Here is a 26,917-nt window from a genome sequence, read left to right as displayed (position 1 = left end):
AAACCATCAGGTCCAGGGCTAGCAAAAGAGTTCATTTGGAAAAAGGCGTCTGTGATTTCTTCCCGTGAGAAGGGTAGGGCTAAGGAAGATAGATTGGTAACTGTTTGTGGGTATAGATGTTGTAGACTGAAGCTCCAATTGGGTATGAATGGTTGTCCAAGTAGTTGCTTAAAAAATGCAGTGAGTATATTCATTTTATGGTGGTGAGAAGAGTAGTCAGAGCCATCGTGTTGGAGGGTGTGTATTTTATTTTTCCTATATTTAGTTGAGGCGATAGCATGAAAATATTTAGTGTTTTCATCTCCTTCAATGGCGAATTTTATCTTGCTCCTCTGTCGCCAGTAGGCGACCCTTTCTTTTATGAGGCGTTGTAGAATTTTGATGAGAAGCTTCCTTAGGTTAAACTCGAGGTAGGATAGGTTTCTACTTTCTTCTAGGTGATCAATGAAGGCAATGGTGCATTTGGTGTTGGATTCTCTATTTTTTTGTGGAGAGAAGGATCGTCTCCAAGATTTGAGTGCTTGCCTTGTTCTTTTTAATTTCCTCGGGAAGCTGCATTTGAATTGATTTGGGCAGAGGCCCATGCGTTGGCGACTATTGGGTCGCACTGTGGGATTTGGGCCCAGCTAGATTCGAAACGAAAAAAGGCAGGACGAGGAATGAGCGTGGAAACGGTGATGAGGAGTGGTACATGATCGGATGTGAAACGTGTTAGCGATGACAGAGAGGAATTGGGGAATATTTGATTCCAACATATGTTGATAAAAACCCTGTCTATCCTTTGAAGGGTTGGTTCGATACGATTGCTAGACCATGTGTAGAGGCGATCAGTTAGAGGTAATTCTATGAGGGCTAGGTTGCGGATCGCATTATTGAAAGCACCGGCTTCGTCCTGCCGAAAGGAGGGATTGTTTTTATCGGCTGAGTTACGCATTAGGTTGAAATCGCCTAGGAGGATCCAAGGAGTGTTTGGTGGTGGTTGGATTGTTTGAATTTCTTGGAGAAATTGTAGTTTTAAGTCGTGGTCCGTGGGTGCATAAACGTTGGTTACCATAATTTCTTGATTGTTAGCTGTGGAGGTGATGATGGTGGTTAGAGCAAATTGGTGCTGGGTAATAGATTTAATGTTGAAGCAGTTATTTGAGGCAGCATTCAGAATTCCTCCAGCGGATACTATGGAAGGTTTGTAAGCAAAGGCGTTTAGGTGGTTTGGAAGAAAGGTTTTCGCCTTTTGATTTGTTATATCATGTAGTTTGGTTTCTTGTAGTAGGAGGACAGATGGTTTGATGTTAATAAGTTCACTTAGTAATTCATCACATTTTGTTTTCTGGCCTAAGCCACGCACGATTCCAAGAGCAGAATAGGTAGGAAATATGATTCATTGATAAACTGCAGTTACACCAAGATAAAGAGTGGTAGTAGCACATTGGCGTAGCAACATTAGATCTAGGAAATAGTAAGTGCAGATAAGCATTGTTTGACAGGTTGAGAGTCGATAAGCCGCTAGCTGACTGAGCTGCGGCGAGGTCTTGAGCTAGTGGACGAGATTCATGTAGCTGCTTCTGGCACCGGCATGTTAGAGAGGGCCGCCAGCTCATCGTCAGTGGCGCCACACTCACGGGCGACTGCTCGGATGGTGTCTACGTTGGTGGAGGGGAGGTCAGGGTCGTCGATGAGCCCGGCGTCGTGGAGGGCAGCATTGAGCGAGGGTGAGGCTGCAGAGAGATCGAACGAGGCGGCTTTGTTTTTGACGGCACGCTCGAGCATGCCGACGAACCTAGCTTCCTGCTTGGCGGCGAGGCGCTGGCTACGGCGCACTTTGGCCGCGGCCTCATGGCCCGGCGGACACGGGTGCGACGGCGGTGCGCTTCCCTGACATGGAAGGGGTCGGGTGTGTGCACGAAGTTGTCTTTGTATGTGCCTTGGAGGAGTCGTTGCAGAGGTGATGTTGACGACGCTGTTCGTTGCTGGGCAGAGATGTTGCATAGCTGTGAGGTTGAGGTGGTGGTGCGTGCGTCCATCCTTGGCATATGACGGTGCTTGCGTTGGTCATGGATGGGGTGGGTGGTGGCTGTTGCTGGAGGTGATTTTTGGATAGTAAAGTGACACCATAACACTGGAGGTGATTTTCCTTGCCCTCTTATGATTGCCGCGTCGCAAATTGTTAACATTTATGGGTCACATTACTCGCGTACGTATGAGATTGTGTTCAACTGGCCCTATTTAGTCCATATATAAAAAATAACTTGTTGCACTTTTTTTTTTGGTGTTGCAAGAAACAAGAGACCACTGCATATTTTAGTGGACTGTCTTTGCCTGCAAACTATCTCACAACCCGTACTTCACACACCGAATGCGCAAAATATGAAGACGGTCCAAATATGCAACACTGTACAGGCATTTAATGATCTGACATGAGAATTTGTTTTGCTGTTCTTCCGACTCCATAATCCAAGAACGGACCTTCGTTCTTGGTCTATTAGTTTCAGGAGGAGAAGCGGTTCACTTCAGATACTCAACTGCAACAGAGGCATGGAACGCAGCCCCAATCGGAAGAACTTCCTCATCCATGACGAAATGCGGCGAGTGCACAGGACTTACCCTGTCCATGGTGGTCTCATTGCCGACGCCGATGAAGAAGAAGGCGCCCGCTGTTCTCTGCGCGTAGAACGCGATGCTCTGGGGAGCCGGCTTCACGTTAGCTTCCCCAAGCATGACCTCTGCGACTGCCTTAGCATGCGTATACATCCCTTCGTCGTTGACGGTGGCTGGGTACGGCCTGAGTTCCTCCTCCATGAAGTCGACGGTGGCAGCGCAGCGGTGCACGGTGGCCTGGCCTTCTATGATCTTCCAGAGACGCACCAGATCCGTCAGTGGTTAATTGTTGGAAACTGAGAAATTCAGATTTGTACCACGTAATACCTCTTTGACCCTCTTCATGAGATATGCCAGGCCTTCATCTGTCATGCTCCTAACGGTGCCACCGAATGTCGCAGATTCAGGTATGGCATTGTAAGCGTCGCCTCCTCTCAGCAACGTGACAGACACCACCTGGAAGAATTAGTACATCACCTCTGGCTTAAATGAGCAAATTGATGATTAATGACGATGTAGTAGTGGCGGTGCGCATCATATGACATACGGCGGCCTCAAGAGGATCGGTTTCGCGGGCGACGAGCTGTTGAAGACTCAGGATGGTAGAAGAAGTAGCAACGATAGGGTCTATGGCGTTGTGAGGGCCACCGGCGTGTCCACCTTTTCCGGTAACTGTCGCGCTGAACCGAGCAGAAGCAGCAAGGAACGGTCCTGGCCTGGATGCGACGACGCCTACGGGGAGATGTGGGGAAACATGCAAGCCGAATATGGCCTCGACATCGTCGAGAGCACCTTCTTCTAAAATGTAGTAGGCTCCGCCGTAGCTTTCTTCAGCTGGCTGGAACACAAGCTTTACAGTACCCTGAAGGTCAAACAAGAACGACAGATTGGACTATTTGTCATCCTTGTAAGCTTCTAAATACTTGCTGATACAACGACCGATATATCAGCTCATATTTCCATAACATATTTCGATGTATATACTGACACGACCGATACAAAGAACATGGCTTATTTTGAATTGTACATGTTCTTGTTCTAGTGAAGAGTATCAAAATTTCCAATATAAATACGGAGAACTGTTTTTCACCAGGGCAGAATCAAGATTATGATGAGCAAAATACTGTTTTTCTTTTGCACTGGAAGCAAAATATTGTTCTTAAGCAGTACCTTCAAACCTTTTTTCCTATATTGAAGTAGTTTGGCTGCTCCGAGAAGCATGGTCACATGACCATCATGTCCACAAGCATGCATCTTTCCAGTTTCCAAGCTCTTGTACTCCCAATCTACCAATTCCTGATCAAGGACCAATTTACAATTGTCAATTAAATTCCACCACTAACAAATCAAAATCGTCCTTTGGAAAGATTAACTAGCTAATTGGTTCTGAGATATAAGCATCTTGTAGATTGAATTCTAGTATGTCTCTCTTATCATGAAACATGTCTATACTAATTGAGTGCATCAACGCTTGATGTAGCGCAAGTTACATTACTACAGCCCAAATTGCTTTTTCATGTCGGTTTGTATGTCCACATTTAAGGAGTACTACAGATTGTTGAAAATTAGTCTTTTTGCCGTCTCATGTCACTGCTGACCAATGCATCTTGTGTCACTAGAGCGACATTTTGTTGTTTTGTATCTACACGTTTAGGTTTTATGATGCAACAGATCACACAATTAATTTGTAATCGCAAGATTTGTCGTTCAATTTGCAGATGCAGTAGCCACTTGATTATAACACATTTGAATACTTGATGGATAAAACAATGGAAACAACATACATCAGTGAGAAGATTATAGACTTTTGGAAGCTGAGACATGAGAACTTATGATACTCGGAGTGATGTGCCTTTCACCATCACAACGATAAAAATAGTAGAAGAACCTTTTGTCTTTCTGATCGAATGGGAATAGGCTTCCGGTGCCTTAAGTAGGCTTACACATGCAGCCACCAAGGGCATCTCAACGGGTGCCCTAGTAGACGCCCAATATGTTCATTAGGGCGTCGGACAAAAAAATAGCTTCTAGGGACGGTTCCGACAGCCGTTCTTCTATCTGGGCTATCCATTAGATTGCCCAGCAACTCTTTGTCTGCTCCAACCATGGGTTTGTCTTGGGGTGCCTCATACACCCAGATAACAATGCCACGTATGATCCGGGCCTGACCTGCCAGCAACACACAATCGTTCAAGCGGTCCGTGTTGTTTAATGGGGGTTCATCGTCTTGCGGGTTCCCTAGGAGGGGTCTTGCAGGTTCCCTAGGAGGCTACTGCGCGTCGAGGGTGTATCTTCCCCACGTGTCGCTGAAATTGAATCAATACCATCATTATTGCCACCGTCACCTCACCTATCTTACTAGCCTATATACCCATTGTGCTGACGCCCTCCTCCAACACTTCCACGCCGCCCACATCCCATGCCTCTTCCTCTCCCTCTACGATCTATGCAATGATACACAATGATGTGGATGGCGGCAGGGGTGGTGGCGTGTTCAAGGGAAGCCTAACCATGGATTGGGTGACCTATTTGCCGAGCACGAACTTCTCGTGCTGCCAGATATGAGGGTGCTCGATTGGAACACCGTGACTCTTGTTCCTTCGGCGTGCATTTCAAGGCATTAGTATAACGGCACCGTGAGGGCCTCTCGGAGGCGAAGAGGGCCTACCTATCGTTCGCCACAGACAACAAGTTGTGGCCCATGATCTTTTACGTTGGATCATTTCCTCCTAAGCGATTCAACCACCCCAGTGGAGTGCATGGTGGAGGTGCCACACTGTCGATGGAGTCCTTGAGGACTACCACGATAGGATGGGTGGGTCTCCATATTCAAAACCGCGCCCCGCGATGGCGCCGCACTCGTCCTCGCACACCTTTTCTTCATGCGCACCGCGATGCCCCTCCTTGTACATAAACCCAAGAAGCGCATGCCAAAATGCTTGTCGTTGAGCGCGTCTTTGGTGCCCATCTTCACCCCGAAATCAAAGAGGTGCTCGCTTTTGTCCTCGTATTCTCTCCCGTTGTCAACATGCACTATGACACCCCTTCTTGTCCCCAAGCCAAAGCAGCGCTCGACAACACACAAGGCGGAGTGGAATTCCGACGCGTCAAGCCGGAGAAGCACTCACTGCCTAGGGGTAGGTTGACCTTTGACGCTCCGAAGCAAGAGCATGAGGAGAAGGTGCCGACGGACTACCATGTGCATTTGTCGATCTGCGTTCCCCACGGCTCGGCGGAGGAGTCGGGGATCACGGCGACATCATCGACTTTTTTTGTCTTGAATGGGTAAACTTAGGTTTAGGATTTTAGTCCAATTCTATTCAAATTTTGCAAAATATCTTAAGAATTTGAATGAAATTCAAAAAGTTTGTTTAGAAAATTTGTTTAAATTTAATGGAAAATATAGGAGACGCCGATGAGGACATGAGTCGGCGCCCCATAGCTACCTTGGATTGATAGTTGCCAAAACCGTCGGAGATACCCTAACTTCATGCACTCTCACCACACCAGCTGGCGGACTCTACGGACATGCTTGTTTGCTGAGCATTTGGACATGCAATTCTGATGAAGCTATGTCGTTGGGCTGGATTAAGTCGAAATTCATGTTCGTCACTTTGTTTGGTTATCCGTATTAGGCTCAAAAAAAATGTAAGGGCGTTTGGTTACCCTGCACCTAACATGAGGCATTAAAGTGAGTTGTGTTTAACTAACCTATTTACTAATATTGATCCCTTCTAATCTACCCAACTGATGCTTCCATTCAATAATAATGTCTGCATGAAACAATGCAGCTTGATGTTGTGATTACATTTCCGCGACCAGTTCTTTGTGTTGTTGAGTGTTTAAAGTTTATTTCGTGTTCATGTATGGAGTTTTTCAGATGAATTTTGTGAAACTTGTCGCAAACACGGTTGGCCGTTTGAAATTTTCTTCGAAAAGTAGTTCCATCTCACCGGTTTACTTCGTTTTGTATTATAATATATATTTCCCATTTTGACAATCTTAGACGAAATGAGAACTACATCTTGGTATGATGTATCAGGGTTGCATCTCGCCATGCACCCGTGCTAAAAGGAACATGTAGATCCAATGAAAATCAAGATCAGCTCTAACAGTTAACTGTGCCTCCTTTTATTTATCTTTTTCTTTCACAATATATAAATGTATGCATGTATTTTAGTATTTTAGTATTTTTCTGAAGAAATCAATTTCTGAACTTAATTTGTTGATTTACCAGATCATACGAACGACGAAGGAAATAATCTTAATAACAATGCAAAAGATGAAAAATACGGGGTGTATGTACGTCACCACGGACCTGCAAGGGGAGCGCGTCCATGTCAGCCCGGAGTGCGACGACGGGCCCGATGCCTCCGCCGCCAGCGATCGTGGCCACGACGCCAGTCCGGGCAACGGGCCAGACGTAGGAGACGCCGAGCGCGTCGAGCTCGGCACGCACGAGCTCGCTTGTGCGGTGCTCCTGGAAGGCCAGCTCCGGGTGCTGGTGGATGCGCCGCCGCAGGCCGCGCAGCCACGACGCGAACGATGGCGCGCGGGCGGCGCCCAAGAGGTCGTCTCTGAGGGTGGAAGTCGCTGACGAGAGTGTTATGAGGTGGAACAATAGAAGGAGGAACAAGGCGACGAGTTTAGGCGCAAACGAAGCCATGAGAGCGCGACCCCTTGCTCGATTGATGCTCTGCTGAGAATCTCTCACGACGTGAGACTGAAAAAAATGATGATTCTCTTGTTCAACTTCAAAACATGCCAAACCGGTTCAGCGTGTGAGACCGTCCCTTGTTGATACTTAAACCAGGCCACGCTAGGCAGTACTTAGTCAATGGCTCAATGCTGGGTTTGCTCGCCCCTCATTTCTCCCTTTTTTTTTCTTTCCGGGTACTCATTTCTCCCATATGTACCTTCCCCATTTGCTGTATGTTTTTCAGAAATTATTTAAATTGATGGATGTTATTTTCATTTCATCTAAAGAAAAAATCTGATGCAAAAGGTTGTGCTTTCTGAAATAATGTTTTCTGTTTAATAATGTCCCTCAATGTAAACCATTTGTGCACTTCATTTTGAGTCGGTTGTGAATTCAAATTTGGAGACGATGAAATTAGCAGACATGTTTCTACAGAGTACGAAACAAGACTGAAGCTCTGAAAACAACTAGTCCTAAGCACCACATTTACTTAGTACTGTAATACCATACGAAATTCACTCGAGGTGCTAATGAGCAATTAATCTAACATGTGCCTAGAAATTAGTGCTGACATTCCTAGTGATGTGTCTGTGCTCTTGCACCTGCATGTAGACCAAACTCCAAATCATAAGCAGTCATATCCATCCGTCTCCAAAGGATGCACTCCTTACATGTATCAAAAGAAATGTATCAAGTTCCGTGTCAGGCTTAGCAACAGTCCTAACTAAATGACTTGTTAGTGAAGTATCACCACAACAATGAAACACTAGTACTCCTAGCATAACTGATTTTACGAACTTCAGTTAAAACCTTCAAACGATAACAGCATCTCTACTCGCGTCCCCAAATTGTCCCCTAAAAGTATTTGGGGCGCGTCAGACAAAAAACGTTTCCACCGCGCGTCCCAAAGACCATTTTTGTCCGGCGCGGATCAATACGGTGTCCGACACCCCAAGCCCGTCCCCGCTACACAGGGGACGCTCCGGGCACGCCGGACAAAACGAAATGAGAGGCGAGAAGGCGCGGGCCCGACGTGTCAGCGGCTCGGACGCTCAACCGCCGCCTACGTAGCGACGGTGAAATTGCCGGGAAACGGAACCGTCGCATTGGCAACCGCGTCGACCGACGTGCCAACCGTCGGAATGGAGCGCGAACTCCTCGGAAGAGCAACCGCCGCTCTCTTCGACTTCTGCGCCGCCGTTCATCCGCGCTCAATAAGACCCTTACGTAGGCGCTTTCGGATCTTCAACCGGCCGCCATCAATTCAAGCTTCTCACGATGAGCTACATATCTGACCTTCCATCTAACACCTCCAGCGAGGGCAAGCCTTCAGGATGGCGCTATTGGTGCGACAGAGTCCGAACGCCCAGCAGCGACGATGATTCCCCGCCGCCACTTGACGGCGTGGAGGAATAGCAGGCCATGGAGGAGGAAGGGTCTGAGGAGGCGACGGCGGTGGCCCGTGCGAAGGCGGAGGCGGACGTGAAAGCAAAGGCCAAAGCCAAGGTGCAGCCGGCGAGAATCAGCGACGACGAGGAGGACACAAGTTCTTCCGACGCGTCGACCGACACCGCCTCTTCGGAAGAGGTGACGAGCAGGAAATGCCACCGTGATGAGGACGACAAGGCGGGGCCATAATCAAAGAAGAAGAAGTAGTAGTTTACAATAATTTATATGTAATTTGATTATGTTTTTTCGAAGTTTTATATGTAATTTGTTTAAGTTGCACCGATTTGAATATTATTAAAGAGTTTTCTTCTATCTATTAAAATTATTTTTAAGTTTTGGGGGCGGCGTTTGGAGGATTCAGCTGGAGAGCGGCGTCCCCCTAACGCGGTACGAATGAAACACGTCCCCAAACGCTCAATCCAGTACAGCTTGGAAGTTTGAGAGACGCGACTAGAGATGCTCTAACGCTCAGCTTGGACAGAAGTATCACCACAACAATGAAAGTATTAGAACTGACTGATTTTACAAACTTCAGTTAAAATCATTTCAAGAATAACGTTACATATCTTGAACAAAAGTATGAGCACAACAATGAAACATTAGTACTCCTTAGCTCATTTCTGCACAGCGGAAAGTACATAAGACACAATCCTCCAAATGCATGGTGACCTGCCACTCTAGATGCAGGTCCTTCAATCAGGAAAGATTTGCCTAGAGAGATGCTCCACTCAGTTAATGCCTACAAAAGAGATCCGTAACTGGATATTACAGTAACCGGGACACACCAAAAGAGAGCAATAGTACTCTCAAATATCAGAAAATACCTCCATATAATGTGCACCATCAAGAGAATAAGAAGGCTAACTAACTGAGTCTACAACCATCATGATATTTAATTCTTAGCTGGCAGACCTGTAAGTTACAGTTCATCTAACTCTTTCCATGTTGTTTTTTCTTCCTTTTATGCTTTGGTTTGACAGCATCCTTTAGACTCTTCGGTGATACACTTTCCTTGGCCTCATCTGACTCTCCAGCGATTCCAGAATTTGGCATGCTTTCCACGTCCAGATTAGATTCACTTAACCTTGATTTGGCATCCTCATGCCTCTTGTCATTTGGTATAGCTGGTGGATCTGCATACAGCAAGGAAAAAATAGAATTCAGAAGGAAGAATTGTTCTTGTCCAGTCAAGAGAACAAACGTTTCCTAGTGTAAACACCTTTAATAGTTCTGCTAATGTTTAGCTTATAGGAATACCATGGTCTGAATAAAGCAATGAAACATGCCTTCAACTGGCACATTCTCTCAGCAACAGGCATTTTAACCAAAAAGGAGCCAGCTAGAAGGATATTGGTGGATAGGTACAAGGCAGATTTTAAATCAAAGTTTGAAAAGAATAATGCCATGTCATGATTATATACAGATGCAATAATTGGTTCACTGAGCCAAAACCTGAATATTGGTTTACGCAGCTAAAACACGCTTAGAATAAGGAACACTGTGTTTTAGAAACTTCATGAGATCGTATTTCATGGTTAGTGAGAGGACTAGAATTGACAACTAAAGCGTGATCCCAAACTAGCAACATTTTTCAGCAAATTTATAATAGTTAGTAAGCCCTCAGATCATGCAACTAGAGAGATATATAATAATAATAATAATACTAACAAGCAAACACAATCACAGTACCCGGCAACTGAGAGATTCTGAGGGAGCTTAAGGAAACTCCTTTGGAGTATGGATCCCTACATTGCAAAAATCAGGGTAGTTGGAAAACTCATATCAAGCAACTATTTACTAGGATTTGAAGAACAAGTACAGCACTCCAGTAACTACCAATTTGATGGGCCACCAAGGAACATGGATGTTTGTTTGGGTTTAACAGTTCGGTCCCCAGTCAAGGGTGAAATCCTTTTTATACGATAATCATCATCACCTTTGCTTATGCCCTGAGCATCATTGGGTGTCTTTGAGGTTTGGCTTTCCAATGCACCGTCGTTGCTCTCCATAGTTACATCAGGAACGTCATTTTTCTTAGCCACCAAGACTGGAGTACGCTTTACTTTCCGCACTGCCTTCTCAGTGGTGTACTCGTCAACCTGGACACAACAGAATGAAAATGGGTTGATGCTTAGAATGACATGCATGTCTGATCTGCCAGAATAGAAGTTCAGAAAGATAGTTCATCAGAACCAGGTTCGTTCATACAGCCGTTGAATCCCAATCCAGATCGATTGATCCAGCCTGCTTGGAGGCAAATCCAAGACGCCAAAGACGGGTAAATTGCATAGCAAGTAAGTGTGGTGCCCAGGCCTATGTCAGCGATGGCATGAGATCATGCCTGAGCAGCACAGTGTCAACTTTATGTATTTCCTATCATCTTTCTTGATTCCCTTTTATGTTACACAGGGATCCTTCGTATGGAACTCTTGCTGCCCAAACATGTTACATTTTCAGAGTGCCTAACCAGAACCAGATTTAAAGAATTCACGAAATTCCATCCCCAATTCACTAACCAGAGAGGTATCAACCCCCCACACCAACACACCACCACTGCCACACACACAAACAAACGCATGACTAACCCAGTTTCATTTCATATTTCAGAAAACACCAAAGCAGGCATCTGAAATTCTAAATTTGCAATGCCACAGAAGTGATGCTGCTGACTCACCTTGCTCTTTATCTTGCTTGTTATATCAGCAGCTTTAACCGAAGCAATCCTTAAACACTGCATGATGACGCTTGACATGACACCCTCTCCACCAGCTTTCTGAATGGAACAGACATCACCATTCGAGTTAATTGTGGCTGTCATTCTTCCTCCCATAACAGCTTCTTCCTTGTATGTTGGATCAAGAACCTACACACCAAAATTCAGCCAAAGAATGTAAGAAGATGAGAGGAACATAAAGACTGCTAATAATGGTGCATTTCATATTTGGAAATACTGGAACATACCATGATATTACCATCACCAAAATATGCAAAGGTTACAGCTATCGGGAGGTGATGGATTGCTAGCGGAAGAGGATCTCTGACCTGTAAAATACATTATACAAGTAAAACATAAGATAATTTGCATGACATGATGGGACCCGAAAATGATATTTAATAATGGGGTTGTGTTTGTGACTGCATATTAGAGGAAGTCTGTACAAATTTGCTACTTCTCTGGAGATGTAGTGCTTTGTAGGTGTGCTAGAACGTTGAGGAATGAGTGAGCAGGCAAATTTACGATATAACACCTTATATACCTACCTCAGGGTCATGGACTGTAACTTGCTGACCATCGTCCCCACCAACTGTGCATTCAGGCCTCCGGAATGTACACAAAGCTGCCAATGCAGCGATGTTAGCTGCATCAATTAGATTCCTGAGGGATTCAACCATGAAATTTCACCCAATTAGCACTCTAACGAGAAGCTCACACTCATTAATTACATCAGTAGGCAATATACAACGCATACCCCCCATTGTCGAGAATGTGAAGGTCGACACGAACCGACCAGACGTGCTTCCCAGCAACAACACATAGGGACTCCATATCCACAGCTCGGCTCTCCCTGAGAAACACCCAAAATCCTCGTTAAACTCCACACTTAACAAAAAGGACAACGCGGCAATAAGGGGACCTTAGGCCACGATCGATGACACGGCCCAGCTCAATCGCTGCTTCCCCAGGTCGCCCAGGCTCAAAGGCAGGATCAGCCATGGGGGAGAACTCCGTGAATATGGCCAGCGTCCCCTCGTTAGGCCTGTCCTTGTAAGGCTGGACCAATTGGGCAGTAACATAACCCATCACACGCGTTTCGCCGAGCTCCACCTCCGCCGAGCCATCCTCCCTACAGAGTCCAACAGCGACAATCAGCAACCGCACAACCTCACATCGAAGCGCGGGCAAAGCAGCTCGCCGTCGCGGCAGCAGAAGCCCAAAACCGTGGGCGAGGGAAGAATGGAAGGGGAGGGGATTGAGCCAAGGTACCTGCCGAACGCGATCTTGAGCTTGCGGAAGTCGAAGGGGCGGCGGCCATCGACGCGGAGGTCCGACTGGAGGGCTTGCTCGATGAACTCCCGCTCGTTCACGGTCGGGCGCCACCGCTGGTCCATCATCTCGCTGCTCGCCGGCGGCGGGAGCTAGGGTTTTAGACTCAGCTGAGGCGGGGGTGTGAGAGCTTGTGTTTTTTTCTTGTTTGGGGGTGTGCAGCATTTTTCTCTCTTTTGAGCGGCTTGGGTTGAGGCCGACCTCTAAGGCTTACATGGGCCCAGTCAATGCTGGTTAGCTGGGCCTCTGTTGAACTGCCATAGCTGGCGTAGAATCTTATTCCCTGCTTAATGCGGGACAACAACCTGTGGCAAATGCTTTTTGGGCTGCCCATTGCGGAAAGCTGGCGAACCTACACTCACGATTTTTCACCAGTGGGCCGCTCCAACAAATTCGGGATCTTTTTCTTCTTCTTTTTTGCCGGAAGCGTCCAATAGCAACCCTAATAGCCTACGTGGGTGCCTCGCTACAATGGCCCCACCAGTGGATCTCCAAAAATGGTCGGTACATTTTGAAACCTAATAGAATAGTCGGCAACCCCACATGGGCTCTACGTGCAAGGGCATGATTGAGAGCACCAGCAGTGTAGTCCACATACGATTTTCCATGTGGGTCCCTCCTAGCAACCACACGCAACCATTCCCCACCCCCTCCTGATTCGCCTCCCACCCCATCATCACACCCGCCTTCGCCCACCCCACGGGACACGATGCCATTGATGGCGGCCAGAAGGCTAGCTGCCGCTCGCCAGGCCTGGTGCCCGTGCAGAAGACGAAGCGGCATCATTGATGGCGGAGGCTACGACGCACACGCGAAAGCGAAGACCGCTGGAGCGATGCGTTCGAAACAGGACTCCCATCCGCTGCCATGTGGACCTGTGGGAGAAGTGAGCGGTCACGCCGCGCGACCGCGCAGCGTTCGCCCAGACGCATCTGAGGCACATCTTTAGGCTGTGTTTGCGTCTCGGCGGATAGCCCGGTCACTATGCGTCTCGGCAGATAGCCCGGTCACCGGCTACCACGTCACGCCAAACTCAACGGCGAACGGATCGACACCCGCTGGAGATCGGTGTGGGATCCCAAGATCCCCCACACTAGATCCCAACTTGGCCGACCTCCTCCGGAGGAAGAAGTCGCCACAACCATGTCCGGGGCCGCTGCCCCGACACCCAGATGATGCGAGCGCCGCAGTCCTTTGTTGCCTCCGGCCGCCGCATCGCGCAGCCTTAGGCTGGTGACGCTTACAGTGGCGGAGAGAGGAGAGGAGGGTGGGGAGGAGCTGGAGCGATTGACGTCGGGATCCCCGGGCGGCGCGGTGCGGGAACGCGTGGGTTAGTTCGCGTGCGTGAGTTCACAAATGAAACTCATGAGCAACGTGGATGCCGACCAACGCGCATGGTTCGAGAAGAAACGAGCCGACATCCGCATAGGGGACGCTTGGTCGCTCATGCCTACATCGTTGGCACTATGACCTTCTTCTACCTTCTTGTACCTTCCTACTCTTGACCTTCTTGTGTCCCTTTTGGTTAACTTGGTAATGTGTAATGAACTACATTAGACGTAATTTGTAGCACTGATGTCGCGTTTTAAATGGCCCAAATATGGCTTGAATTTGGCTAGAAAAGATGGGTGGACTGGGTTGAACAAAATACATCGGGCCGGTTGGGTCTCCAGACGCAAACGAATAATCGAGGACCGATAACCATTTTCGTATCTGCGGTCTGTCGTGAACGGACACGAACTACATTTTTAGGGTCCGAAATGCCATGGGCTGCTGGATATAACCTTATAGATTGCTTACCACGTGCTCTTTCTAAAAATATAAAATGCGCTTTTTCCAAATGCTGGAAAGCAACATCATATCTGCGCCACAGATAACATGGCCCTGGTTGGTGTCGTTATGTACGGTGAGCAGGTGCGGGTTGGCCCATCGGCCAGCTGCAGCAGCACAGAGGCGTGATTCATCGATTGGATGTTCAGATTACACCTTTATCTAATTGATTGATTGATCGGTGTTACGCTACAGGTTGTTGTGCTGACTTGGCGCCATAATCCCATATGACCTCACATTATCTGTTTTCAGATCTCCTGTGGAGCCAAGACGCCAGAGAGTCTAGACCGACGCGATGGGCTGGCTGGGGTCCCCACATGCGGTGCGGGGGCAAGGGCAATGGTTGGCTTTGGCGTGTGGACACGGTGTAGCGTGTCCCGCGTGCCCCGTCGGAGCCAACCACCGACGGGCGGAGTGACCCACAGCCCGCTGCCCGCTGGTGGCCGGCGACCCACCTCCCCGTCCACCGGCTGCCGCCGGACGTACAGAACGTAGCCGCACCGCTGGGCGTGTACCACCTGGAGATCGTCCCGTCCGTTCGTACTCTATTGGTACAACCTTTTCCATTGATGCCGGTGAACTTTTGCTTTGATTTGAAGCTCTGCTAGGCGTGCTGCGCCAAAAGTGGACAAATAAACAAGAGTACTCGCGGCGTGAGTCTCGTTTCGACGTGACCCCTCCTCCTCCTCGTGTGCCCTTTCTGTTTCTCTATTCCAACCACAGGAGAAAATATCGCCTTTGCTTTCGCTTTTGCGCCGGGCTGCAAGTTTCTTGTCTCTTCCGACGGAGCTCCTAGGACACGTTTTTGTAAATCACAGTACACGTTTGTCTACGATTTTGTAAATCACGGTATCCTAGCTCTGCCATTTGGGGACATCGCGCCTGCTTTGTCCTTTTCGCCGCTGCTCCATCCCTCGGGTGCCAATTGTTTCATTCATCGACGATGACACCGAGGTTTCGATCAGAGCTGGAAATGTACGCGTTGCCATCTCATGCTGGACAGAAGCGAGTGGTTACTTTTATGTTTCTTCCTTTCAACCAAAAGAAAAAAAGTGCAGGCGGAATTCACTTTTGATCCCCGCAGCAAATGGTTCCTTTAACCAGATTTTTTTTTCCTTTCAAAACTCTAAAAAACCCTAGAAAAAGGTCTCGTCCATTTAATGATCTCGATATATTGCATGTGCGCACGATGAAGTTTCGCGAAAAAACGCCTCTCTCTGTGCCTTGTGTAGAAAGAATGTCAGGTTACAAGCCTTTTTTTGTCACATGATTAATTCTTATGTCTGAAAGCCGCACACAAAATCGGTTTTCCTGGAAAAGTATAATTGAGCATGTAGGATGTGGAGATATACACATGAACACTTCTTTTAAGAACATTTTGACATTTATAAATATATTTAAAATGAATTTAAAGTAAGAATGGGGAAGCTGGGTGAGTGAGAGGACAAAAAATTTACATCGAGAATTCAGGGGCTTTTTTGCCAACTAGACAAAGTTGGGCCGGAGCTGGAGATCTGACAAGTGTGATTTAATCTGACGGTACATGTTTCTATTTTCAGATTATCTATTTGAGACCAAAAGTTTAAACCAAAAATCTCTAAACTAAATTAGAAGCGCGATATTGGTAGGATCCTCCTTGCATTCTACTAAGTTATAATTAGCCTCTCTAATGACCATGATTTTTTAAAAAATATTTGACAATTACACTATCGCCTAATTTCAGTTCTAAATTTTGTTTGCATGTCTGAAAATAAAATCATAATATTGCACTCGACCAAATGGCCGAGATAAAAGCTGGTGTGAGGGCCCAGCTAGCAAATATTAATCTGAGTTGGCATCCAGCCTAACCTGTCGAGATATATAGGAATCAACGTGAAAATTGGTTCAAACTAGAGTTTTGATTTTTTGAACTGCAAATTAGAGTTTTGATGCTTAGACATAATTCTGTGTTTCATACCCCCACCGTCTCATGAAATGTTGAAAATATAAGCAAATATTCATATGAAATAATCCGTACAAGTAAATGATAAATCATGACTACGAAAATAACAAATAAACTAATCATGCAGACTAGTAAGGTAGATGAACAGATCACATCTAAACAAGATAAACTGATCGCATCTACCACACAAACTAGAAGAAGAAACTCTAACGTAAACCGAAAGAGAAACGACAAGATCACATACTTCGCAGCAGCCGTCGTTGTCGCCCATGTTGAGGTTGTTGAAGAAGTCGCCGAGGTCCGGGAAGAAGTTGTCGGTGTGGAGGAACTCGTCGTCCGATGACGACGTCGTGATGCCGCAGTCGCGCCGGAGCGCTCCCCAAAACCCGATTGCCCCTCACCCGTACAGGTTCACGAGAGGCAGGGTTCCGGAGGCCTACTGTCCCGGCAGTCGGTGCACGCCGACGGACGGGATGAGGAAGTCGAAGGCGGCGGCGCAATGAACTGGAAACAGGTAGTCGCGTATGCGTCTAGTACAGACTAGGTCGTGGGGCGCAGCCCACGTCCGAGTCGGCACAGCCACGATCCAAAAAAATCGGAAGGCAAAACGGCTGAGTAACGCGTCCGTTAATGACTCGAAATTGATTACACAATTAATTCCCCAAACAGCAAAAAAGATAAGCTCGGCTCGGCGAGATTCCCGCAACCCGCGTCGTGACGTGTCGTGTCGTGTCGTGTCGTGTCGTGTCGTGACGAGGCGAGGCGGGCGGCGGAGGAGGAGGAGTGCGCGAGGGCTCTCTCTCTTCTCACTCACTTACTAGGACTAGAACAGCCCACCTTATATACCACTCCAACTCTCTCCCAACTAGCAATGTGGGACTAAACTTTAGCTCCCACTAGTGCTGCCACTGATTATTGGAATGGGCCATGTGAGTTTCAGAATTTGATAATGGGCCATGGGCCAAAGGCCAAATGCCCCAAATTGGCACATCTCATCAATAAGTTTCCAGAACATTGTTTTATATACCCGTATGTCGTGGAGACTGTTAAGTTGAACTTCCACTTAAAGCTTCATATTACACTAGATTGCAACTTGGATAGTGGACTATGCCTTGAAGTACAAGTTTTCTGCGCACTAGCTTCATACAAAGCCTAGACCGATACTAGGCCGCCGCGAGACTTCCTCGCGGTTTGGAGCTTATACGTCATACTCCAGGGCCTTTCATGAGTTTACTAGAGAGCACCCAACTCTCATAGATTGCGACGTTTAACAATCAGACTCATATAGGTGTGTTCTTCAAAAGATGTTCTGCAGGTAACATCTTTGCTAAAATAAGCCACTTAGAACACATTAAGATAATTATCAACCCGCCATGCGCATTAGGAGAGTATCGCATCTTACGGAGTGGTAAAATTGCTATAGGGATATATACTCTCCTCCCAGCTAACCAACAGCTTGTCTCCCGGCTCTAATTCACGGGATCTCCGATCACATAGAGTGGGTTACCACCGTGGACAGCTCATACTGTGGGTCTCATACCCATCTCCCTCGATGCATTTTCTATCACATTTCGTGATAATCCCTTTGTGAAGGGGTCTGCCAGGTTTCTAGACGTATGGATATAATCCAACGCTATAACTCCGGAGTTTCTCATTTTCCTGACAGTTTTCAGTCTCCTCTTCACATGCCTTGATGACTTCATATTATCCTTAGAACTATTTACTTTGATGATCACAGTTTGATTATCACAGTTTGATTATCACAGTTCATAGAAATAGCGGATATTGGTTTCTCAACCACAGGTAAGTCCATCAAGAGCTCACGAAGCCACTCTGCTTCAACAGTGGCTGTGTCTAATGTTGTGAGTTCTGCTTCCATAGTTGACCTCGTAATGATGGTCTGCTTGCAAGACTTCCAGGAAACAACGCCACATCCAAGTGTAAACAAATAACCACTTGTGGCCTTAGTCTCATCAGCGTCAGATATCCAATTTGCATCACTATAACCCTCAAGTACCCTTGGATACCCAGTATAGTGAATGCCATAACTCGCAGTGCCTTTCAAATAGCGCAAAACTCTCTCAAGATCATGCCAATGAACATCTCCAGGTCTAGACACAAAACGACTGAGTTTACTTACAGCAAAGGAGATGTCAGGCCTCGTGGCGCTTGCTAAATACATAAGCGAGCCAATGATTTGCGAGTATCGCAATTGATCTCTAGCAATTCTTTTATTCTTACGAATTATCACACTAGGATCATAAGGCATTGGAGAAGATTTGCAGTCGCTATACCCGAAGCGACTTAGGATCTTTTCCACATAGTGGGACTGAAGCAATGTAATCCCCCCATTTTCATCCTTCAGCAGCTTAATGTTTATGATCACATCCGCTACTCCCAAGTCCTTCATCTCAAAACAACGAGATAGGAACTCCTTGACCTCCTTAATCATAGTAAGGTTGGTCCCAAATATCAATATGTCATCGACATAGAGACAAAGAATAACTCCCTCGCCCCCACCATGGCGATAGTATACACACTTGTCAGCTTCGTTTACAACAAAGCCTTCAGCGGTTAAAGTTCTTTCAAACTTCTCATGCCACTCGCTTAGGCGCTTGCTTAAGCCCATATAAAGATTTCAGCAATTTACACACCTTTCCTTCTTGACCATCTACTACAAATCCATCGAGCCGCTCCATATAAATTTCCTCTTCAAGCTCTCCATTTAGGAAAGCAGTCTTAACATCCATTTGATGAACGAGAAGACCATGTGAGGCAGCCAAGGATAGTAGCACTCGAATGGTGGTCAATCCGGCAACAGGTGAGTATGTATCAAAGAAATCTTCACCTTCTTTCTGGGTATAACCCTTGGCCACAAGACGTGCCTTGTACTTTTCAATAGTACCATCGGGCCTAAGCTTTTTCTTGAACACCCACTTGCATCCTACATGTTTGCACCCATAAGGACGATCAGTAACCTCCCAAGTTCCATTAGCTAAGATGGAGTCCATCTCGCTACGGACGCCTTCCTTCCAGCAGTCAGCATCCTGAGATGCATATGCTTCTGAAATAGAAGTGGGAGTATCATCCACGAGGTACACAATAAAATCATGACCAAAGGACTTTGCAGTCCTCTGTCTCTTGCTCCTTTTGGGAGCTTCATTGTCATCCTCTACATGATTGTCAAAGTGTTCTATAGCCATGGTAGGTTTAGGAAATAATTCCTGAGTAGATGAACTAGGTATCTCCTGAATTGATGAGCTAGACGTTTCTTTCATAGGAAAGATGTCCTCAAAGAAAGTCGCATCATTCGACTCCATAATTGTACCAACATGCATGTCGGATACCTCAGATTTTACTATCAAAAATCTGTAGCCAATGCTTGTAGGATAACGTTGCATAGAAAACAAAAATTTTCCTACCGCGAACACGCAATCCAAGCCAAGATGCAATCTAGAAGACGGTAGAAATGAGGGGGTATCGAGTCTCACCCTTGAAGAGATTCCAAAGCCTACAAGATGAGGCTCTTGTTGCTGCGGTAGACGTTCACTTGCCGCTTGCAAAAGCGCGTAGAAGATCTTGATCACGATCGGTTCCGGCGCCACGAACGGGCAAGCACCTCCGTACTCGGTCACACGTTCGGTTGTTGATGAAGACGACGTCCACCTCCCGTTCCAGCGGGCAGCGGAAGTAGTAGCTCCTCTTGAATCCGACAGCACGACGGCGTGGTGTCGGTGGCGGTGTAGAAGTCCGGCGGAGCTTCGCTAAGCAAACCGGGCAATATGAAGTGGAGGAGCAAAGCTAGGGTTTGGGAGGGGTGGCCGGCCACTCTATGGGGGCGGCCAGCTTGTGGTCTTGGGGTGGCCGGCCCCCTCCCTTGGCCCCTCATTATATAGGTGGATCCCAAGTGTTGGTGTCCAAGTCTTCGAATAAGACCCGAAACCAAAACCTTCCATAGGAGGGGGCAAACCTAGCCCAACTAGGACTCCCACCCAAAGGTGGGATTCCCACCTCCCATGTGGGGTGGCCGGCCCCCTATGGTGGAGTCCACTTGGGACTCCACCCCCACTAGGGCTGGCCGGCCATGGAGGTGGAGTCCCTTGTGGACTCCACCTTCCTTGGTGGTTTCTTCCGGACTTTTCTAGAACCTTCTAGAACCTTCCATAGAACCTTCCGCGACATTTTATTCACATAAAATGACATCCTATATATGAATCTTATTCTCCGGACCATTCCGAACTCCTCGTGATGTCCGGGATCACATCCGGGACTCCGAACAAATATTCCAACTTCATTCCATATTCAAGAACTACCATTTCAACATCCAACTTTAAGTGTGTCACCCTACGGCTCGAGAACTATGCGGACATGGTTGAGTACTCACTCCGACCAATAACCAATAGCGGGATCCGGAGATCCATAATGGCTCCCACATATTCAACGATGACTTTAGTGATCGAATGAACCATTCACATACATTACCAATTCCCTTTGTCTCGCGATATTTTACTTGTCCGAGGTTTGATCTTCGGTATCACTCTATACCTTGTTCAACCTCGTCTCCTGACAAGTACTCTTTACTCGTATCGTGGTATGTGGTCTCTTATGAACTCATTCATATGCTTGCAAGACATTAGACGACATTCCACCGAGAGGGCCCAGAGTATATCTATCCGTCATCGGGATGGACAAATCCCACTATTGATCCATATGCCTCAACTCATACTTTCCTGGATACTTAATCCCACCTTTATAGCCACCCATTTACGCAAGTGGTGTTTGGTGTAATCAAAGTACCTTTCCTGTATAAGTGATTTACATGATCTCATGGTTATAAGGACTAGGTAACTATGAATCGAAAGCTTATAGCAAATAACTTAATGACGAGATCTTATGCTACGCTTAATTGGGTGTGTCCATTACATCATTCATATAATGATATAACCTTGTTATTAATAACATCCAATGTTCATGATTATGAAACTAATCATCCATTAATCAACAAGCTAGTTTAAGAGGCATACTAGGGACTTCTTGTTGTCTACATATCACACATGTACTAATGTTTCTGCTAATACAATTCTAGCATGATATATAAACATTTATCATAAACATAAAGATATAAATAATAACCACTTTATTATTGCCTCTAGGGCATATCTCCTTCAGCCTCCCACTTGCACTAGAGTCAATAATCTAGATTACATAGTAATATACCTAACACCCATGGCATTCCGGTGTTGGTCATGCTTTGCCCTAGGGAGAGCTTTAGTCAACGGATCTCGCTACATTCAGATCGCTGTGTACTTTGCAAATCTTTACTTCTCCATCTTCGATGTACTCGCGAATCGAGTGGTAACGCAGCTTGATATGCTTCAGCCTCTTGTGTGACCTTGGTTCTTGTGCATTGGCGATGGCACCCATGTTATCACAAGTAAATGATTAATGGGTCCAATGCACTAGGAACCACACCGAGCTCTACAATGAACCTCTTCATCCATACCGCTTCGATGAAGCCTCCGGGCCGCTATGTACTCCGATTCCGTTGAAGACTTCGCCACCGTGCACCGCTTCGAGCTTGCCCAGCCTATCGCAAAGCACCATTCAATATAAACACGTACCCGCATTGTGACTTAGAGTCATCGTGATCGGTGTTCCAACTTGCATCGGTGTAACCGTTTACAACGAGCTCTTGGTCACCTCCATAACAAAGAAACATATCCTTAGTTCTTTTCAAGTACTTCGAGATATTCTTGATCGCCGTCCAAGTGTTCCATTCCCGGATCACTTTGATATCTGCATAGTCAAACTAACAAGCATGTGCTATATCCGGTCTAGTACATAGCATGGCATACATGATAGATCCTATCGCCGAGGCATAGGGGATATTATTCATCCTTTCTCTTTCTTCTCGCCGTAGCCGGTCCTTGAGTCTTACTCAATACCTTGCCTCGGTAACATAGGTAAGAACCCTTTCTTACTTTCGTCCATTCTAAATTTCTTTAGAATCTTGTCCGGATATGTACTCGTGGATAGCCCTATTAGGCGTCTTGATCTATCTCTATAAATCTTGATGCCTAATATATATGATGCTTCACCAAGGTCTTTCATTGAAAAACTATTATTCAAATAACCCTTAACATCGCTTAATAGTTCTATATCATTCCCGATCAATAATATGTCATCTACATATAATATCAGGAATGCTACGTAGCTCCCACTCACTTTCTTGTAAATACGGGCCTCTCCATGACACCGTATAAACCCGAAGTCTTTGATCACCTTATCAAAGCGTCGGTTCCAACTTCTTGATGCTTGCTTCAGCCCATAGATTGAACGCTGAAGTTTGCATACTTTGTCAAGCATTTTTAGGATCGACAAAACCTTTGGGTTGTACCATATACAACTCTTCCTCAATGTCTCCATTAAGGAACGCCGTTTTGACATCCATCTGCCAAATCTCATAATCGAAAAATGCAGCTATTGCTAACAAAATCCTCACAGATTTTAGCTTCGCTACCGGTGAGAAAGTCTCATCGTAGTCAACTCCTTGAATTTGTCTGAAACCCTTTGCGACAAGTCGAGCTTTATAGACAGATAATATTACCATCAGCATCTGTTTTTCTCTTGAAGATCCATTTATTCTCGACAGACCTTTCGCTCTCGTGTAAGTCTACCAAAGTCCATACTTTGTTATCATACATGGATCCCATTTCGGATTTCATGGCTTCTTGCCATTTGTTGGAATCTGGGCTCATCATCGCTTCTTCATACGTCGCAGTGTCCTCATCATTGTTATCCACAATCATGACATTTAGACAAGGATCAAACCAATCGAGAGTGGTACGTTCCCTTGTCGATCCATGAGGTTCGATAGTTTCCTCGCTCGAAGTTTCATGATCATTATCATTTGCTTCCTCTCGTTGCCGGTGTAGGCGGTACATGTACAACTTCCGTGCATCGCGCTACTCCGATCAACGAGTATAGATTCATCAATCTCATCGAGTTCTACTTTTCTTCCAGTCACTTCTTTAGTGAGAAATTCTTTCTCAAGAAAGGTTCCGTTCTTAGCAACAAAGATTTTGCCTTCGGATCTCGTGATAGAAAGTGTACCCTATAGTTTCCTTAGGGTATCCTATGAAGACGCATTTCTCCGCTTTGGGTTCTAGCTTGTCCGGTTGTAACTTTTTACATAGGCTTCGCAACCCCAAACTTTCAGAACGACTGACTTAGGTTTCTTATTAAACCATAATTCATACTGTGTCGTTTCTACGGATTTTGATGGTGCTCTATTTAAAGTGAATGCGGCTGTCTCTAATGCATAACTCCAAAAAGATAACGGCAAATCGTAAGAGACATCATAGAACGAACCATATCTAAGAGAGTTCGATTACGACGTTCGGACACACCGTTTCGTTGTGGTGTTCCCGGTGGTGTCAATTGTGAAAGTATTCCGCATTTCTTTAAATGCATGCCAAACTCATAACTCGAGATATTCACCTCCGCTATCAGATCGTAGAAATTTAATAGTCTTGTTACGTTGATTTTCTACTTCACTTTGGAATTCCTTAAACTTCTCGAAAGTTTCGGATTTATGTTTCATGAAATAGATATACCCATATCTACTCAGATCATCCGTGAAGGTTAGAACATAACGATAACCACCGCGCGATGCTACGCTCATTGGTCCGCACACATCGGTATGTATGATTTCCAATAAGTCAAGTAGCTCGCTCCATCATACCAGAAAATGGAGTCTTAGTCATTTTTCCCATCGACATGCTTCGCATCTATCAAGTGACTCAAAGTCAAGTGATTCTAGTAATCCATCAGTATGGAGTTTCTTCATGCGTTTCACTCCAATATGACCAAGACGACAGTGCCACATATAAATAGAATTATCATTCAATTTAATTCGCTTAGCATCAATGTTATGTATATGCGTATCACTACTATCGAGATCTAACAGAAATAAGCCATTCTTTTGTGGTGCTCGACCATAAAAGATATTATTCATAAAAATAGAACAACCATTATTCTCGGACTTGAATGAATAACCGTCTTGCATTAAACAAGATCCAGATATAATGTTCATGCTCAACGCAGGTACAAAATAACAATTATTTAGGCTTAAAACTAATCCCGAAGGTAGATGTAGAGGAAGTGTGCCGATCGCGATCACATTGACCTTGGATCCGTTTCCAACGCGCATCGTCACTTCATCCTTCAGCAGTTGTCGTTTATTCTTTAGTTCTCGTTTCGAGTTACAAATATGAGCAACCGAACCAGCATCAAATACCCGTGTACTAGAACGAGAACCAGTGAAATGAACATCTATAACATGTATATCATATATACCTTCTTTCTTCTTCTTGACAAGGCCGCTCTTCAGATCAGCCAGATACTTGGAGCAATTACGCTTCCAGTGTCCCTTCTCCTTGCAGTAATAGCACTCAGCATCAGGCTTAGGGCCGTTCTTAGGTTTCACAGGAGGCGTGGCAGCTTTCTTGCCACCCTTCTTGAATTTTCCCTTAGACTTGCCCTGTTTCTTGAAACTGGTGGTCTTGTTGACCATCAACACTTGGTGCTCTTTCTTGATCTCAATCTCAACCAGCTTTTAGCATGCCAAAGAGTTCGAGTAACTCCTTGTTCATGTTCCGCATATTGTAGTTCATCACAAAGTTCTTGTAACTTGGTGGCGAGTGATTGAAGGACACGATTAATCCCTAGCCTATTAGGAATCACTATTCCCAAGTCATCGAGTTTCTTCGCATGCCCGGTCATGGCGAGCATGTGCTCACTAACGGAGCTGCCTTCTTCCATCATACAACTGAAAAATTGTTTCGATGCTTCATAGCATTCCACGACCGCATGAGTCTCAAAAATAGTCTTCAACTCTTTCATCAACTCATGAGGATCGTGGTGCTCAAAACGTTTTTGAAGATCGGATTCCGCACGCATAAGATGGCACACTGAACTTGAGAGTACCGAGTTTTCCGAGTCGCGTAAACAGCTTTTACTTCATCGGTTTCAGTTTCTGCAGGAGGGTCACCTAGCGGTGCATCAAGCACATATTGCAGATTTCCGCCAGAGAGGAAGATCCTCACATGACGGAACCAGTCGGTGAAGTTGCTACCGTTGCTCTTAAGCTTTTCTTTCTCTAGGAACTGGTTAAAATTGATTGGGGACGCCATCTCTACAACATATATTTGCAATAGTTTAGACTAAGTTTATGACAAATTGAGTTCAAATTTTAATTCTACATAATTAAAAATCTAGATGAACTCCCACTCAAAACAATATCCCTCGCATTGTCTTAGTGATCACACGAACCAAATCCACCGCACCTAAACCCGATCATCACGAGAAAAGGTGTGATTTCATTGGCAAACACTCAAAGTGTTCATCATATCAACCATATGATTCATGCTCTACCTTTCGGTATCATGTGTTCCGAGACCATGTCTGTACATGCTAGGCTCGTCAAGGCCACCTTAGTATCTGCATGTGCAAAACTGTCTTGCACCCGTTGTATGTACTTATTGAATCTATCACACCCGATCATCACGAGATGCTTCGAAACGACAAGACTTGATAACGGTGCTACTAAGGATGAACACTTTATTATCTTGAGATTTTAGTGAGGGATCATCTTATAATGCTACCGTCGCGATCTAAGCAAAATAAGATGCATAAAAGGATTAACATCACATGCAGCTCATATGTGATATGATATGGCCCTTTTGTCTTTGCGCCTTTGATCTTCATCTCCAAAGCACGGACATGATCTCCATCATCTTCGGGCATGATCTCCATCATCGTCGGCGAAGCACCAAGGTCAATGGCGCCGTCTTCAAGATTGTCCTCCATGTAGCAACTATTACAACTACTTTGAAATACTACTCAACATGAAATTTAAAGACAACCATAAGGCTCCCGCCGGTTGCCACAATACAATAATGATCATCTCATACATATTCATCATCACATTATGGCCATATCACATCACCAAACCCCGCAAAAACAAGTTAGACGCTCTCTAATTTGGTTTGCATATTTTACGTGGTTTAGGGTTTTTCGATATAGATCTAATCTACCTACGAACATGAACCACAACGTTGATACTAATGTTGTCAATAGAAGAGTAAATTGAATCTTTACTATAGTAGGAGAGACAGACACCCGCAAAGCCTCTTATGCAATACAAGTTGCATGTCGAACGAGGAACAAGTCTCATGAACGCGGTCATGTAAAGTTAGTCCGAGCCGCTTCATCCCACTATGCCATAAAGATGCAAAGTACTCAACTAAAGATAACAAGAGCATCAACGCCCACAAACCATTGTGTTCTACTCGTG

At 45.7% G+C, this 26,917-nt stretch overlaps 2 protein-coding genes across 5 annotated transcripts in view; both read right to left on the bottom strand.

The window, feature by feature from the left end:
- Positions 1–2,502: 2,502 nt before the first annotated feature.
- The window catches only part of LOC124677138 (IAA-amino acid hydrolase ILR1-like 8), a 28,779-nt gene continuing 4,364 nt past the window's right edge, over positions 2,503–26,917 (bottom strand). The window contains exons 2-7 of the mRNA XM_047213140.1: positions 19,427–19,451; positions 6,914–7,291; positions 3,766–3,891; positions 3,143–3,457; positions 2,923–3,051; positions 2,503–2,847 (exon numbers count right to left, since the gene is read on the bottom strand). Coding sequence (XP_047069096.1) covers positions 2,503–2,847; positions 2,923–3,051; positions 3,143–3,457; positions 3,766–3,891; positions 6,914–7,261 — 1,263 coding nt within the window. The 5' untranslated portion in view covers positions 7,262–7,291; positions 19,427–19,451. The remainder of the gene's footprint in view (positions 2,848–2,922; positions 3,052–3,142; positions 3,458–3,765; positions 3,892–6,913; positions 7,292–19,426; positions 19,452–26,917) is intronic.
- On the bottom strand, positions 9,326–12,918 carry LOC124677137 (exosome complex component RRP45A-like). Of its 4 annotated transcripts, XR_006993953.1 has the most exons (10): positions 12,729–12,918; positions 12,379–12,588; positions 12,214–12,309; positions 12,005–12,119; positions 11,705–11,785; positions 11,418–11,606; positions 10,580–10,842; positions 10,433–10,488; positions 9,568–9,876; positions 9,326–9,482 (listed from the first exon to the last, which is right to left on the bottom strand). XR_006993953.1 is itself a non-coding variant. In XM_047213136.1 (9 exons), exons 1-9 carry the CDS (start codon positions 12,854–12,856, stop codon positions 9,674–9,676), a joined length of 1,341 nt encoding a protein of 446 aa, XP_047069092.1. In that variant the 5' UTR covers positions 12,857–12,918; the 3' UTR covers positions 9,326–9,673. The 4 variants fall into 4 exon arrangements, 3 of the variants coding, with proteins under 3 accessions (XP_047069092.1, XP_047069093.1, XP_047069094.1); XM_047213136.1 differs by having other exon boundaries at positions 9,326–9,876; XM_047213138.1 differs by lacking the exon at positions 9,326–9,482 and having other exon boundaries at positions 9,764–9,876; positions 10,680–10,842.

Source organism: Lolium rigidum, chromosome 7 (assembly GCF_022539505.1).
Source record: "Lolium rigidum isolate FL_2022 chromosome 7, APGP_CSIRO_Lrig_0.1, whole genome shotgun sequence".
Lineage (NCBI taxonomy): Eukaryota > Viridiplantae > Streptophyta > Magnoliopsida > Poales > Poaceae > Lolium > Lolium rigidum.
The sequence above is the reverse complement of the archived record's forward strand: the minus strand, read 5'-3'. Positions and strand labels throughout refer to the sequence as shown.

What these genes read in the sequence shown, in the direction of transcription:
- LOC124677137 (XM_047213136.1), bottom strand. Translation starts at nt 12,856, where the DNA reads ATGATGGACCAGCGGTGGCGCCCGACCGTGAACGAGCGGGAGTTCATC. An exon ending in CTTGGTGGCCCATCAAATTG is followed by an intron (nt 10,489 to 10,579) that starts GTAGTTACTGGA and finishes TTTGCAATGTAG; the next exon opens with GGATCCATACTCCAAAGGAG. An exon ending in CAGAATCTCTCAGTTGCCGG is followed by an intron (nt 9,877 to 10,432) that starts GTACTGTGATTG and finishes TGCTGTATGCAG; the next exon opens with ATCCACCAGCTATACCAAAT.